This window comes from Gallus gallus, chromosome 8, assembly GCF_016699485.2.
Source record: "Gallus gallus isolate bGalGal1 chromosome 8, bGalGal1.mat.broiler.GRCg7b, whole genome shotgun sequence".
Taxonomy (NCBI): Eukaryota; Metazoa; Chordata; class Aves; order Galliformes; family Phasianidae; genus Gallus; species Gallus gallus.
In genome coordinates, this window is record NC_052539.1 from 24,808,411 (window position 1) to 24,824,545 (window position 16,135).

A 16,135-nucleotide genomic window follows, 5' to 3' on the forward strand; every position below is an offset into this window, starting at 1 on the left:
CCTGAGCTCTTCATGCTGACTGGCAGACTTCCCCTTTTCAACACACCCCTGCATACATTTTAATCCTAGGATGACTCAAGCACGTTTGCTGCTCTGTCCTCAACCCCTTGCTCTCAATTTGGAGCTCTAAGGCATGGATCCTCTGCTGAGGAGGGGAGCTGCTGCACCAACTGACAAACATGGACTGGGGAATCCAGCAGTGCCACGTGGGCCTGCCTGCCCAGCGTCCTCCTCCCAACCACAGCGACTACAAGAAGCCAGGATTTACCAACCCCAAATCAGCCTCGTTGCAATGTTAGACACCAGTGATTTTTCCAGCAAAAATGTGCATCCCTATCTCATGTTTTGACGGGGTGGTAGCCTGAATGTGAGAAACGTTTACCTAAGATAATCTCAAACCACTCCTTGAGCTGAAGCACTGAGCACATTGCAGTGATGTTGTACCAACACAGAGAAAGCAAACCACCCGTCCTACCTGGCACAGAAAAGGGCAGATTACTAAACATGGCTCTAAACATCTCCATAGTACCTGTTCCACCGTGCTGAGTTTTGCTGTTTCATTCTAGGTAAAGCATGAGTCAGAACACAGTGCAGTTATTTTTAAAGGACCTTTCAGAGCTATGGCTGTATCCCAGCTACAAATTAGAACAAACATTCACCATTTACACAAGTCATGGAGAGATGCCAAGTACAGATCACAGGACAGAGAAGAAATGAGTGAACTGGGATTTATTTTTGAAGATCTATGACCTGGCATGGCTGCAGGAAGAATAGTGCCCAGTGGTTTTTTTTTGGGCCTGGAACAGTAAATCTGGGATTGATGTTTCAGACACAGACAAGGTTTTCAAAAGAACAGAGAAAGACCACAGCTTTCTTACATTTCAGTAGCATGTCTGTACCTTTATCTCGTGGGTGCTGTGAAGGCAGCTGGTTGGGCCTGTGGCACTGGCAGAGGAGCAAACCGAGCAGATCCCATGTCATCCTGTGGCCTGGCAGAAGCTCTTGGTTTTCCATTGCTTGCTGCTCCAAGGCTGCAAGGGCCTTTGTTTCCCTCCTTTTTCACTTTCTAACTGCACTATAACACATCTCAGTCCAACAGCTGCTCATTAAGCACCAAGCTGCCACTCTGCACCCTCAGAGCGCCAAGAGATGCACGTGCTCAGGAGAACCCATGGAGGTGTCCCACAGCTGATGCCCGGCCTGCAGCACTGGGATGCCCGCAGCACAGCACCCATCTCTGCTGCAGGCCTGTTGCAGCTGCTCACCTGGGCCTGCTTGTGCTAGAGCTTCCAGGGTGGTGGCACAGCAGGAAGTGACAGTGCAGGAAGCACCTTGCCATGCCCAACGCTTCTTGGTGCCCAGACCTCACGGCCTGCAGAGGTACTCGTCGGACCAGCTCAGGCAGTGCTGCACACCATCCCGGCACAGGGCCCTGGGCACACAGGAGCAGTACTCGTAGTGAACAGGGCTGCAGCTCCACCATGCTGGGCCGCAGGGAGGGCAGGCAGCCACTGCAGGGACAAGAAACCAGGAAGAAAAATGCTGCTGCACTCACAGGCACCTCCCCTCCTTAAACCATTTAACTCCACGACAGCTACTGAGAAGCCACCAGGGATGACCCCAAGTCTGTGAATCTACCAAGAAGACACTGCAATGATCTTTGTGGCAGAGATGGCATCCTGGGAACAATGACCAGCTGTATTTTGTTTGTTTAGCTAGCTACCCTACAGAAAGGTGCTGTCTGAGGTTCAAAATCTCAGGGATGATTTAGGAACAAAGCTGCTTCTTGATTTTGAGCACAGCTGGATTTAAACCACAGAGATGCACACTCAGTCCCCCCTGGTCTTAGGGACAAACCTATCTCCTGACCAAAGACCAGCTTTAAATAATTGGTGCTGCCTACAGATCCACATCAAGATGGAACTGCTCGGTGCTCAGCAAGTCACAAAGATGGAATGACTTTTGGGGCTGGGAGCAAAGAATCAAAGAATCATTTAGGTTGGAAAAGACCTTAAAAACTATCAAGCCATGTCAACCTGACATATCAAGTCCCACCACTACACCATGTGCCGTAAGCACCACATCCACAGAATCATAGTGCCATTTAGGTTGGAAAAGCCTTTCGAAGCACGGAGACTCTCCCCTCTCAACTGCCTCCAGCCTTTGGAAACAGATGTGAAGAAGCCCATGTGTTTTGTCTCTATTTTGTGTTTCGGAGGATATCAGCCTCCAGACTTTTCCAGGAGCACAAGTGAGCACCAACCCTGCAAAACCTCTTCAACCTATCAGCAGATCTTTCACTAAGTGCAGCCCAAAGGCAGACTTACATCTCCCCATCTCGTCAGAGCAGTCTCCACAGTCATTCATCCCATTACACCTCTGGTCAGCATAGACCCAGTACTCAGGGTTACCACAGTGGAAAACCAGGTACGCCGGCAGGCTGCGGGGCAGGTCACCTGCAAGGGCAGAGGCCACGCTGTGCTCCTGCAGGTACAGATGTACCTGTTGGAACAGGGACGGGCAGCACCAAAGTGTTTTACGAATGGCCCTGTAGGTGAGACGGGTCTTTGGAGCTCAACAGAAAGACCAATGTGGGAGGATCATAACAAAACAGCTCACCGCAGAGTTTCTCCTGCTCATCCTCTCCATTTCTGCAGTTGGCAGTTCCATCACAGACCTGGCTGGCTGGGATGCAGGTCACTCTGTCATTGCACAAGAAGCCTGTCCAGTTATGGGTGGCTACACAGGGGCGGTTCACTGAAAGGAAAGCAAGAAACACTATCTTCTGACGTTGTCATGTTCACAACTGGTATGGGACACACCCCCCATAGCACCAGGCCTCCCCTCACCGCACTTGTCATCATAACCCTTGGGGACCAACCCAGTGCACGTGGCTGCAGTCCCAGTGCGATTGCCAGGCCCATAATGGCCGCTATGGCAGCCAGGAGCAGCAGCACAACGCAGGCCTGTCTCGGTGGGCAGCACAGGCGGGCACAGCGCGGCCGGCAGCAGCCTGTGGGAAGGCAAAGGTGGGAGGTAATGAGCTTTGATCTAAAAGACAGGATTTCTTAGCTGTGCCTCATGTACTTAATTGCTATGTGTTGTACGAATGTAAGACACTCCATTTGCTCAACTGCAAAGGGATTTAAGGAAGCAGTAACCACCCCCTAAGTCAAGCACAAGTAGGAATCAAAGACAGAACACTGCAGCTTAAAAGGTAAGCGGTAGACACAGTCATGCTGCAGTTCACAGGACAATACCTTTGACCAGTAGGCAGAATGGCTGCAAATAGACACGAGTATAAATTTAACAGCAGTGAGGAAACGCTGTTGCAAGCCAATCTACAGACTTACTATCAATTGCACATCTCACTTCCTTCTCAACGTGGACAAAATTTGCTGAAGCCTAGCTATTAAAACGTATAGAAAGCCTATAGAAACTTCATTACGAGCCTCTTTTGTAAAAGGTCAGAACACGTATTATGATGCTATACCATAATTCTGCCACCCCCAGGCCAGCAAAAAGCACCTTAAGTCTATTAATTTTATAGTCTGGATGTTTCACCACAGAGGGGTGGGGAAAAAAAAAAACACAACAGTCTCAACACATCATAAATACTTCCTGCATTTTACATTACATAGACAGGCTCCACTGACTTAGAATTCAATAACAAAAATGTTAAGCTCGGCATTTTGTTACCTTGTTCTTCAGAGGAAGACTTGGCTGAATCAAAAGTAGTTACATCACCATTTCTCTAGAAGTGAAAGAATAAAACACCATTTCCAGAAGTAGCACGTGAGCACACAATGCTTGCTTTTCTAGTGCTGGTACCATCTCACTCAGGAATGAGTACATGGATAAATATTGATATGCATATTTTACATACAAACAAAAGTTGGCTCAGGGGAAACATGGCCCACATTTGGTTCACAAAACAATCAGATTGCTTTTCAGATCTCAGTAACCCATTTGCACAACAAACACTAAGGCAAGTCCAGCACTTGATGCCAATAATGTCGTACCGATACCCTTACATATCAAATTAGGTGAAGTAGACAGGACTGGAAAACTGAGAAGCCACTGATAGAGAGGTCAGACAAACAACGTTATCAAAAACACGTGTATTTTAGGGAAGTCACACAAGATTTTCATGAAGAGGATCGTACCTGGGGATGGGTTTTGTTCATTCCTCCTGGAGCTACAGCCTTCAGAGCAGCTCAGAGGACCACAGGAAGCTTTCTGCACCCTAAAATGCAGCCATGTCACCAACATATACTGTCTCTGACGTAAGCCATGTTACCAGGATACAAAAGCAACAGAGGGAGGGAAGAAGCACTGTTCTGCCCAGGCATGTGGGCAGGAGGATAGGGCAGGCAGGCTGAGCCCCTGCTCTGGTTGGAAGTAGGGCTTAGTTTGCTTCTCTCTCCTCCCAGCTCCACCTCAGCTCCATGACAGGATATGAGGTAAACAGAAACTTCCCATGCTGACAACCCCATTGCTGCTCCTGACGTGTGGAAGACAAATGCTCACTCCCAGCTGATGCAGCTTGCACTCACCTTGGTGCCAGCCAGGTATTGAAGAGAATGAGCTGAAAGCCTGAGGAAAAGTAGTCAGATCACCCTCACCCAAAACACTTTCCCCAGCTACTTCTCAGACGAGGATCTAACCCACTGGCATTGCAGTAGCATAACCCCAGGCTCCTGCAAGGGTTGGACAGGATACACCCCTCTGGAATAGCTTTTTGCTTGAGCAATAAGCACAGACATAGCAAATCCTCTGGCATCACCTCCTTTACTTCTATACATGGGTTTTCAGGCCTGTATCCTTAGCTCAGCTTGTAGTTCGCCTGAAATAGACTGCACCACTCATAACTGGCTGCAGGCTTCAGCACAGCGCTCTGCTGTTTCAAGGACAAAATGCCACAGGTGTCCCACTTGCTCACAGAAGAGTTCACTCCTGCACTCAGGGACTCAAACACTCTGACTTGTTGTCACACTGTAACACCCACCCCAAGCACTCATAGAGCTACTTTACCAGGGCTTGCGAGATACTGGCAGCTGGCATCAAGATAGTCTCACTAAATTAACTGAGTGAAAGCACCAAATAATGCCTGATACGGAGTAACAATTGTTGCTACTTCCTTCTCCATCCCCAAACACACAAACTATTCCTGAGTTATTACATGTTTCCTGCCAACACCTGCCAACCCCACACACACCTGCTCAGAGAGCTTCCGAAATCAAACACAACCTTGAGCAGCTCTTTCTCCAGCATGGCAACACTCACTTGTCCCAAGCAGAAGTTCTTGCACAGTAATATATCACAGCTAAACTCTGTGCCAGGAAGCTCCCCTATTCAGAGGGGAATTCTGAGTGAGTACACCAAGCCTGCAACTCTAGGCACCCACACCATGGAAGAATAGTAGTTCAAAGGTTAAAAATGCTATCAAATTCCAGATCCATTTCTCTCTAAGGAGAAAGTTCAAATTTCTAATGATTGCTATAGAATGAATATTTTAAGCTTTAAGATAGCTTTTTAGGTGATAGTGAGCTTGGTTAGAGTCACATGTAACAACCAGATCAAGCAGGCTTCCCATGCACACCCCACAAAACGATCCATAATGAAAATGTTTAAGATCTGGAGTAAAACAGCTTTCAGAGGGAAACGTCTGTGAGACCTGATGTCTACCATGACCTATTTCCTACATGAAGGTTATCAAGCTCAGCTGTAACCAAGCAGGTAGTTGGGTTTAGAGCAGTTACACCACATCAGACCACGAGTTCAAGAATTTAACGAGAACACGGTAACGAACACAAGCAAGACTTCAGCTGAAGTTCAAGATCTTTGCCAAAGATCAGGGAGGCAGAACAGGGAACACAGACGAACATATCATGTATGATACAAGACTACTGCTGATTCCATCACCTAAACCACAAAACCTAACCCCCCCTCCCCAAAACGTACAGTGGCGGCAATGAATTGCACACGTTGAGATAGATACCATGCTCATGTCAAGATGATTCAATTCAAGAGCTGATGCAAGTTCAATTGAACATATGCCTGAAGAGAATGTAAAAGCCTTTCCTCCCGCAATTTCAATCATTTAAGGCCCCTCACTGAAATGGTGACCTTGGGCAGAGATCAAACCCAAACTGCAGCCTCTGAGAACGAAGATGGTATGAAGTTAAACAACAACAACAAAATCAGGACAAGCTATTTTGCAAAGTCCAACAATAAAACAGCTTAAATACTCCATTTAGATTAGAAATCTTGAGAATCAGTTCAGTTACTGCAACCTAGGTAGTATCCAATTATACTAAAGGAAGATGCTTTGACACAAGCTTACAAGTACACTTAACAGTTTCTTTAGACCCGGCGCACTTGGCAAGCAGCAATGCTAAGTGTCAGATTGCTACGGGTGTAGTTTCCTGTGACCTAACAGCACATTACTGAATCACGGGCATCACTGTACACACTGCTTAGCTGAAATGCTATTGAACAGCCAACAAAAGACAAAACACGTAAAACTTTTATTTGATCCATTTGTTGAGTTTTCTCCCTTTGTTGTAGAACTATAGGCAGACACAATGCCAATGAAAGCAGAGGTTGTTTGTTTGACTCAAACCAAGGAATGTAAGCAATAAAGTCAGACATTTTGGAAGAGAAAGGAAAGTTTAACAATCATGAGAAGAAATCATTAATGTAAAAGAGGCTGTAATGTACACATTTAAAACATGCAAGTAGCCATGGATTTGTGAAGCCATAACACTCCCTCTGCAATTACATGCAACAGTAAGCTAAAATGTTTAACAGACTCAAACACATCTATATGTCACTTACTCAATTACAAGAACTGAAGGGATTGCTAAAGGCTCTTCTGGAAAGGTATTCCAGAACAAAGTTTTGCTAAGAACAGGGGCAACAATCACTGAGGAAGAGCCCATGTTTACATGTTTTTAAGCAGCCATTTGCATACATCACATCTGATCCCAATAGCAGCAGAACACTGACATTCTGTACTGACACAGGGCTGCATACTGAGGTTGCTACACATGAGCAGAAACGTGTGTCTCAGCCCAGTCACTACAGCAGAGGGATTTCCCATTGCTGTATGCAAGCGAACAGCGTTCTGAATACACAAATGGTTGTCAGAACAGTATGGTTTGAGACCTTACAGTAATGCCTCCAACACACAAAGAAAGGTACCTGTCCATGGCTGCTGACACTCACTTTTCTGGGCTACAATGTTGCTCACTGAAGAATTTAACATCCAGAGGTACCACTAAATTAAGACTTCAGATTACAGTTACTGTACATTGATACGTGCCTGTTTAAAACAAACCTCTGTGTACTCTTGTAATTCACTGACAGAAAATCTGCTTCAATGCACCTAGGTCACAACTTACAGCAGCACTGTAGAGGTAACCACGCACATTCCTGCAAGGATCACTGCCTGTAGCTTACACAACCAGCAGCCACATCAGCCCTGGCTACTGAACTAGTTCTAACAGAAAGGGAATGATGTACTGCACTCTCCAGAATCTCAAGTTTTCACCAGAACTCAAAACCTGAAGACAGTGGTTTGTTTGGTTGTTTTTAAACTTTCACAGGAGTTGGCACAACCAACAAACGATGCTGAAGAGTTGGGTGTCGTGCATTCTAGTCAGCTTTCAAATACTGAGAAAAAGACCTTATAATCATAATAAATCATCATAAATCTGTTATAGTCAAGTCCTCAAAGGAAAGAATGGCAACAGAATACATTAGAAATATGAAGGACACGGTTAGGTGTTGTATTAGTGAATCACACACAACAAAATCAGGTCACATTGCCAACGGGAGGAATGCTAGTCTTTCAGATGAAGTAAAACAATAATGAACCATAGCAAAAGGCTATACAGTCAGTGTTTTCTATACAGTCATTTTTATTCATCTGTTCTCATTGCTCAGGAATCACCTTGTTTCTGTAAATGAAGTTACAAGACTAGAATAGTTAATCAAGAACGGAAAGTAGAATTCCTTCAGACAACACAGGCTCTAACTTTACAAGCGATTTAAGAATGTAAAGGCTAAAATCTGACAAATTAACTAACCATACAATGTTCTGTATGTGAAAGCATATGCCCACGTGTTTTTAACACATTTTCCACCTTCCACAAACTGAGTTGTAGCCTACAGTACTTCACAAATGCTGCCCATCCTGGATATTGCCACACGGTAGAAAAAATAGATTTCTGTTTTTGGAGAAAGGGTTGTTTGTGCATGAACATTAACGAGAATCCCCCTCCTCCCCCCCCAAAAAAAAGAACAGCAGATAATTTTATAATATTTTCTCTTAACTACAACAGAAAGTGCAACACTAAAAAGGCATCTCCTGCCTACTTAAAATTTCTTATATCTTTACAGAGCTAACTCTTGAATGTACACAGTATATCCTAGAATACACAAATAAGTTTGAAAGTGTCATGGCAGAAGTATGGAAAGCATGCTTACAGCTTCTGTAAGCAAAAAGACACAGAGCAAACACCAGTGAAAAGTGATTATGTCTGGAAACAAACAAATTCAAGGTGTCTGAATCTTCACTACTAGCGGGGGAAAAAACACCCCATGACATCTGTTGATTCTGTAACTTTATCTGCGTTTAAAGACTTGCTGCTAAGCTTCTTATCTGAAGAACCACCACAAACAATCAGGAGTTGCTAGCACTGTTAGAATTAGTCTATTCAATCCAATGGAGGCTTATTTAAATTGCTGATTGAGCCAGATTAACTTTTGTAGGAAGAGGTCCTGCTTCTTCATGTTCCTCAGTCTTGCATCTAACCACAACAAGTGCAGAGGATGGATATCTGTTCAGTTTTTGTTCATTCATGTATTCCAGATCTCCATAGATGCTCAGTTTCTGAAATATTTAAATGAACTACTTTAAGATAAAGATTCTTAATATATGAATAAAATGCATTTTGCTATACAACTGCCCTCCTGACTTTCATGGCTGCAGCTCTTCAACGCAAGTTAACTCATACTTTCTGCAACATCTGAAATTCATGGCTGAGACTAGACTTAAGTCTAAATAAATGCATCAAATCTGCCAGAGAAAAAAAACAATAGATGTAGTGCTTGTGTACCAAACTCTTTAGCTTGCAAACACTGCAAGTCTCGCTCTCTTCAGGGTGTAGGAATAGTAGTTCGGTTGGTTCCCTGTTATAGACTTATGCAGTCACCAACAACATGCTGTCACTTCTGTTCTCATTACTGGCATTCCTGAATTAAATCCATACTAGTTTCCACCTGCCCCATCCAATCCTCATGATGGCTTTACAACCAGAGAAACCAGAAGCAACCTCCATTTGTGAAGAGTAACCCAAAAGTTGTTAAGAGGGCAGGGCTATAAGCCAGAAGACAGCATCTGTGCTTACTGAGCGAGGCTCAGAGCACCTATCAGCCACAGGGACAGACAGACGTTCAGTTAGAAAATCATTCAAACAATAATTTGTTTGCTAACCACACCTGCAAAATAAAAACCTCTTCATAATTGACTCCCCCACGATGTTTAATATTCTGTAGAAAGCTGTAACATAAAAGTAACATATTAGAGTTACCTCAGATGGAACATACTGCTCTACAGCTGTAGCCACAGTTGCACAACAAATCCAGAGGAGCACCAACACTGACAGGACAAGCGTAGTGGTTAAAATCCAACTGGAATTTCTGAAATGAAAAGAATGTTACTAGAGTTCATATACTGGATACAAAATAACGTGTCTTTAAAAAGTTATGCCCCATTTTGACTGTATTTCACACTCATTCCTAGTCACTCTCACTCCCCCAGCTGCACAGCCTACTTCTGACACCTGTGTATACAATATAGCATCTAACACTTATTTAGTATCTAACTTGAAAGGTACTAGAAGACTTGCTGGATCCTGGTTTGGGGCCCTGAACTTCCTCCCACTTAAGATCTTAAGAACAGATTTTTGTTAGGCACTTACGGTGCAGTTCACTGATCTCTCACATCTCAGCTTTTAAGCAAACAGTCATCAGTGACTGAGAGAAGAAAGAACCAAGACGCTGATATTCAGCAAAGCTTTAATATATCTACTGGGTATTTCCAGACTAGATGTGAGACACAACAGTGTCTTCTGCATTTGAAAATAAAAATGTTTTGTCCTGAAACATATCCAGAGCTAAAGAACAGGCAAAACACAGAACTGATGGAACAGTTTGCTGAATATACTAAAAAAATGTGTATAAAGTTATCAACATTATGTTCCACACACAAAAAAAATAAGTGTAGGAAATTATCAGTATTATAGTTAAGTAAAATGGGAAAGAGATTGAAAGTTGGCATGGAATGTAGCAGTAACAAAAGGTCAGATACAAAAATTTAACTGCTCTTCAATCTGAACCTAAAGAACTTGTAAGACTGATGCCCTACAACAGTGCTATCACACATGTAGGAAACACCACTATGCCCTGTATCAGGTACTGACATACATACATGGAAAGACACTTGAAAAAGCTGTCATTTCCTTGCTCTTCAAAAAGTCCTCGGTATGTCTGCGAGCTTCCTGGCTGTGGGTCTGCTGAAATAGAACAGCAGAAACAGCTGTCAGAAAAGCAATAAAAGACCCAAACTTTATCCAGTCTGTCTACAGAAAACACGAAAGAAAGCTTTCACAATGGCCCTAGCTTGCACATTTCTACCTCCAGAAGAGCTCGTTACTACCACAGGCCTTGCTAATACACATTGCAAACAATTACACTTCAGCTTTCTAAAAATTTGCTTTCATATATCACCTGCAACTTTGCTTCTGGTTTTGTTGGGTTTTTTTTTCTTTTTTTCTTGCATGATATGGAACATTTGCATTTGCTCTTCCAAACCAGAAAGAAAAACTTACAAGCAGTTTTACTCAGAGACAAGGATCCTCTTGTATTTTCAGTTTCCTGATCAAGCTGTGGAACATACTGCACTTCTGGCCTCGACTAAAACAAAACAAGGATTAAGAGATCCTGTTAGCAAGCTCCTGCTAATCTTGATCGTCCACATTTTCAGAATTAGTAGGGAAGTTAGCCATAAGACATGCACCATTCACATTTTTTTACTCCTGTAATGGCACCAAATGCAGCAAAATGCTACCAAAAACGAAACACTTCTGATGGCAACCCATAGTCTTTTCTGAGACTGGAAGGAGCATAGATAAGTATTTAGAACCCAGGACACCTTAATCTCAACAAAAGACAGGCACCTGGAATATGACAATTTTGCCATCATCTGCTTGAAGGTAGAAAGTCCATGAGGATGTTATGAAGCTCTGAGCTGAATCCATCATGTCACTCCAGAAGGATCTCACCAGTGTCAGAGGAAAGAGGAGATGAATTCTTGGCATCAGGGACATTAACTGCAAATACAACGTTAACTGGTTTTCAATTTGTTTTCATATGAAGAGGATAGAACTTATGTTCATGCTCACTCATCTCCTCATGTCTGTATTTCAGTTCTTAAAAAGATTTTATTGGAAGAATTGTAAAAAAGAGAAGACATGCTGAACAGAAAACAAGTAGGTGGTATTTGAAAAACATGTCATGTACTTACTTGTTCTTGTCTTAATTCAGCAAATGGCAATTGGTTCTGGCATCCAAGATGGCAAGCATATTGTTCATCAGACTGGGAGTATGCCTCAGTACAGGCTGCAAGAAAAGTGCCCAAAATGAGAAGATAAATTCTGCATTTTAGTTAAGAAAACATTTTCAACATAAGTTGGATCAGAAACAAAGCAGCAGTTAAGAGATTGACAATCCCATTTGTAGGGAAAGACGTGGCAATCATTCCAAGGTTAGCCCTTGGTGCTAGGTCTAATGAAGCTTAAGGAATTGGAGCTCACACAAATCACATATTTTAAATCCGAATGCTGTCAGAGCAACCGATCAGAAATGTTAGTCTGGGCAAACTCAAGGTTGCAAGTTTTCACTGATTCTACTACTACCACTATATTTTTTCCTCTACAGATCATGTAAAACATTTTTACTGCTTCATCCTAGAGAACAAAGCTGGAATTCTAAACAAATAGAGAGACCGCAGATCTACTAAACCTCTCAGAGGTAACAGTAGAAATCATGGTATTTCTTAGGAGAATCTAAGGAACATTTTCCTGCTAGCACAGTAAGTACAATAACTGTGTTGAAAGTATTGATGATTTAATTTTCAACAAAAACCAAATGAAGCCAACTCTTTATTTACACATATCTTCTACCAATTGTTCACAAGAAACCATAAAGACCAAGAAATCTAAATTATTTGCATTTATACATGGAGAACTCAGGTGGACAATATATGGGCATAGCTCTTTCCCAAAATACTAAAGCTGAGATGGACGATGATACAGCATTACTTGACCCAAAGCCTCCAATTAAGCAGCAACACGGAGTGCAGCAGCTCTCTCAGCTTTCCTACAGGAATAAATGCACCATCAGAGAGGCTGGAAAGCTGGCAATTAGCACAGCATCAGCAGCTAAACGTTTGAGTATTCGCCTCACAGCACCTGAACAGCAATTCTACAGCAGAAGTGCCACCAAGCTAGTGTTAGTAGACATGCAGAGACATCAGAAGACAAAATTCAGCAGATCAGCCAAGGTACATCCTGCCAAGCACAGAGTAACTAGTCAGGATACCAAACCAGTGCAACAGATTACAGAACATAAGCCAGCAAGGACAACAGCCTCATAAAGGAGAGTTAAATCAGAAAGTAAGCAACTGTTCAATTACCTCTACGTGTGCCTTATTGCTACATCACCCTTTTTATGGCACTCTTCCACGTATGGTTCGACAACTAGATTGACATGCTGTCTCACAGCTAGAGACAGTGAATGACAGACTAGAGCACTAGCCCATTTCTAGAGCGTTTCATACAGCTTTGTATCACATTAACATCTTTGCATTTCAGGCCTTCTCCTTGTGTATCTTCCAGCAGATCCCTGAGCTAACCATGAGCCTTCTTGTTTTCATGAATTACTGAGAAGACAAAAGCCTCCTCTGAGAGCTGATGCTGTCCTAATATTTCAGAAGCAGAGGGGAGCTACTCTGCTGGTTTTCCTGCTTTGGGTGGTTACATCCCACTTAATCTCTGAACAAAACTGTTAAGCAGCCACCTCAGTATTATTACATAGAAGTTCTGTATAACTGCAGAAACTGTGTTAATTAGCTACAGCGTGTACATATTTCACCTTCACTATGAGATTATCACTCTAACACAGATCTGAGACAATTAGTTGTAAGTATTTAGCTCCCCGTTTCAAACAAAATGTAATTATTGCTGTGTTGCGAGTTTAGCCTAAACCACAAGTTACAAGGCAGACATACATCGTGATACTTGCTCTTCATCTGAAGAATTCACTTTTATAAACGAGCCTGAAGTTGCATGGAAGCAACTGAAATAATCCCACCCATTTAACAACATCCTTCAGATGTTGCTGCTGTTCCCTGCATGCATTTCCACATCAGGGAATGTTAAAGGAGTTCTGAATTCTTACCAGAATCACATTCCAGTTTGGTTCGATTCAAATCGATGCCATCATCCACAAACTGACAAATGGAAAACAGTCTGCAGCCTCGCTGGCACGCATACAGTTCCTCCTCCTGGGAAGGCATAAGAGAACACTTACATTCCTCCATTCAAGAATAAATAGACCAAAAAAAAAAAAAAAAAAAAAAGAAACCACCAAAACCCCACAACTTTTATTTTTTCAGAAGTGCTATAGAAAGCCACCCAGTAGAGCACCATAATCCCTCCCCTCCATCAGACCTACAAATCAGAGAAATACGACAGTCTGGGTCATCCGAAACAAAGCACAGCTACGGTTCCGTAGCACTGTGATGCAGCCTGACCCATTTCAGACAGAGCTCTCAGTCCTGGGGGAAGTCAGACCTGGAACAGCAAATTCCATTTTGCAATTCTATTCCTACAACTTGCAGCAAAGCCACGCTGCATTTCTGAAAAAGCATAGGCTTTAAAAATAAGAGATACCACCGTAAAAGATTTACTGACGTTTAACCACAGAATGAGTACGCAGTCGTCCACTTCAGAAGTTTAACAGAACCCCCAATGGGTGAAGATCAAAACAGACTTAGCTGCCAGGTTTTTTGTTTGTTTTTTTTTACACTGTGTTACAATGTATCCACCAGTCTCTAATTAGAACTACAGCAGAATCACAAAATAAATGATTAACTTCTGATTAATTTCTTTAGCAGTAACCACGGTCAGCTGTTTACCTGCCAAACTAGTTCCACAAAACCACATTTTTATTTCACTGCAGGAGAATAGTGCTTTCTCAGTGCTACTACAACACCAAGATTACACACTCCTGAAAACCTATAACCCAGTATTTCTTCTGACCACGGTGCAGAGGGGTGGAGGTGTACTTTCCACACGTGGTGGTCTCCATGTTGCAGAGTTACAGCCAGCCTCCTTTAAGCGAATCAGACCCACCAAGCCTGGTAACTACATGGCCACCTATGGGATTGCAGCCACTTTCTTTACAGGGGGAAAACTGACTCTAAATTCATTACGTCAAAAACAAACACACCACACCTTACTGTATCATCTACTGTAAGCACACTGTCATTGCCTGAGAGCACAAGTTTGCATGCTTTAAAGGTAGCTAAGCTGAAAACACGGATAAAGCTCAACACTTAACAACACAGACAGAATGCCTAACACAGTTATGCTGTTACAGAAAACATGTTCTGTCTTTGAGTATCCACACAGAATTGGCTGTAGCAAACAGATTTCTGTGGCAGTCTTCCACAGAAGCCTTAGTGAAAATCAACTTACTCTCCAATGGTAACTAAAACAACTTCCTTCCATTCACCTGGTGGTTTTGTGACAAACCAAACAAATTGTGACGAAAGTGGTGGTTGTACTATTCAGTGCTCCCAGCAACACAAAACAATGAGTTCACAGGCAGATTAGAAATCACAGAAGTATCAGCTTTACCTGAAGTGCCAGCACAGTATAGAACTATTTCAGGAGAATGTTTAGCCTCAATTTCCCAGGTTTAGGTCTTTCTCCTCACTACCATCACACGTGGGCACCAAAACATATCGCACGTACAGATCTAATTCTACCTGTATTCCACACAGCTCCCCATTATCTCCCTGTGGAGATACCAGAATCAGGAGCTGCACCGCAAAGACCAATTTTAATTTCATATAAAAGCAGACAAGGCCCTGTTATCTAATATTATCTCCACTTCCTTCCATTCGCCTGCTGCCCTGGCGTGCAATCTCAGGGACAAGGGAACTCCCATCATCCAGAGTTCAAGCTGCTATACAGCCGCAGTTAGCAACGAAATATGTTGCCAGTGAAAGGAAAAAAGACAGCAAATGTTACATTCAAATCACTGATTCTGAGCTGTGCAAACCTTTGAACCAACAGCGGACTCCTGAATATGTAATTATATCCCTGTTGGATATTATTTGACTACCCTGAGACAGACATTTTCTATGCAAGTGAACCAAAGCATCACTGACAGCTCGGTCAGGCCACTCGCTTGCCATCTTTGATGCCTCATCCTCCAAAATCTGAGCGTCACGCTGCATGGACTATGGACAAGGGCTATGGACACAGCACAGCGTTAGGCCCCCAAAACACGGAGTGTCCCAAACCCAAATAACTGCTGCCTATTCGGGAATAGGAGGAAGGGAGGAGCAACCCCCAGACCCACGGAACTGCCGCCGCTAAAACACAAATACATTTTGAAAGCTATATTTCCTCGGCAAGCCACAGCCTGTTCAACTATTCTCAAGAAGAAACGCGTATCTGCAGGGAAGCGCCGCACTCCGTACTTCAGGAGGTGGCAATCTCAGGCGGGCCGGGAGGAAGGAGAGGGGCGCGGTGCCGAGCCGTGAGGCGGGGCCCGCCCGTACCTTGGGGTAGGTGTGCAGGGAGTAGGTCAGCTGGCAGGCGCGGTGGCAGGAAGCCGTGTTGCCCAACACGGAGTCAAAGGCCTCGGAGGAGCTGGCGGGCACCGCTCCTGCAGCCCGAGCGCGGCCTCCCGCCCACAGCAAGAGCAGGGCCGCAGGCAGGCAGAGCAGGCCGGCCCGCCGCGCCGCCATCTTCCTCCTCTGACGGAACCGGCC

At 43.7% G+C, this 16,135-nt stretch overlaps 2 protein-coding genes across 4 annotated transcripts; both read right to left on the reverse strand.

The window, feature by feature from the left end:
• Positions 1–714: 714 nt before the first annotated feature.
• LDLRAD1 (low density lipoprotein receptor class A domain containing 1) lies at positions 715–8,297 on the reverse strand. 2 transcript variants are annotated; one of them, XM_015291199.4, is made up of 7 exons: positions 4,557–8,297; positions 4,167–4,246; positions 3,700–3,754; positions 2,882–3,013; positions 2,620–2,757; positions 2,328–2,456; positions 715–1,511 (listed from the first exon to the last, which is right to left on the reverse strand). In XM_015291199.4, exons 2-7 carry the CDS (start codon positions 4,185–4,187, stop codon positions 1,366–1,368), a joined length of 621 nt encoding a protein of 206 aa, XP_015146685.1. In that variant the 5' UTR covers positions 4,188–4,246; positions 4,557–8,297; the 3' UTR covers positions 715–1,365. The 2 variants fall into 2 exon arrangements, with proteins under 2 accessions (XP_015146685.1, XP_046800877.1); XM_046944921.1 differs by having other exon boundaries at positions 4,167–8,297.
• On the reverse strand, positions 7,773–16,122 carry TMEM59 (transmembrane protein 59). Of its 2 annotated transcripts, none has more exons than NM_001006541.2 (8): positions 15,923–16,122; positions 13,528–13,633; positions 11,594–11,688; positions 11,247–11,399; positions 10,899–10,983; positions 10,499–10,583; positions 9,600–9,708; positions 7,773–8,899 (listed from the first exon to the last, which is right to left on the reverse strand). In NM_001006541.2, the coding sequence occupies exons 1-8, from the start codon at positions 16,109–16,111 to the stop codon at positions 8,744–8,746; spliced, it is 978 nt and encodes a 325-aa protein (NP_001006541.2). In that variant the 5' UTR covers positions 16,112–16,122; the 3' UTR covers positions 7,773–8,743. The 2 variants fall into 2 exon arrangements, with proteins under 2 accessions (NP_001006541.2, XP_015146507.2); XM_015291021.4 differs by having other exon boundaries at positions 7,908–8,899; positions 10,499–10,580.
• Positions 16,123–16,135: the final 13 nt, after the last annotated feature.

Coding starts and splice junctions, on each gene's coding strand:
- TMEM59 (NM_001006541.2), bottom strand. CDS start 16,111: ATGGCGGCGCGGCGGGCCGGCCTGCTCTGCCTGCCTGCGGCCCTGCTC. Junction 10,584..10,898: donor GTCTCTGAGTAAAACTGCTT/GTAAGTTTTTCT, acceptor GTTCTATTTCAG/CAGACCCACAGCCAGGAAGC. Junction 8,900..9,599: donor AGCAGTATGTTCCATCTGAG/GTAACTCTAATA, acceptor TAAATATTTCAG/AAACTGAGCATCTATGGAGA.
- LDLRAD1 (XM_015291199.4), bottom strand. CDS start 4,187: ATGAACAAAACCCATCCCCAG. Junction 3,755..4,166: donor TGAACAAAACCCATCCCCAG/GTACGATCCTCT, acceptor TTTCACTTCTAG/AGAAATGGTGATGTAACTAC. Junction 2,758..2,881: donor ACTGCAGCCACGTGCACTGG/GTTGGTCCCCAA, acceptor CTTTCCTTTCAG/TGAACCGCCCCTGTGTAGCC.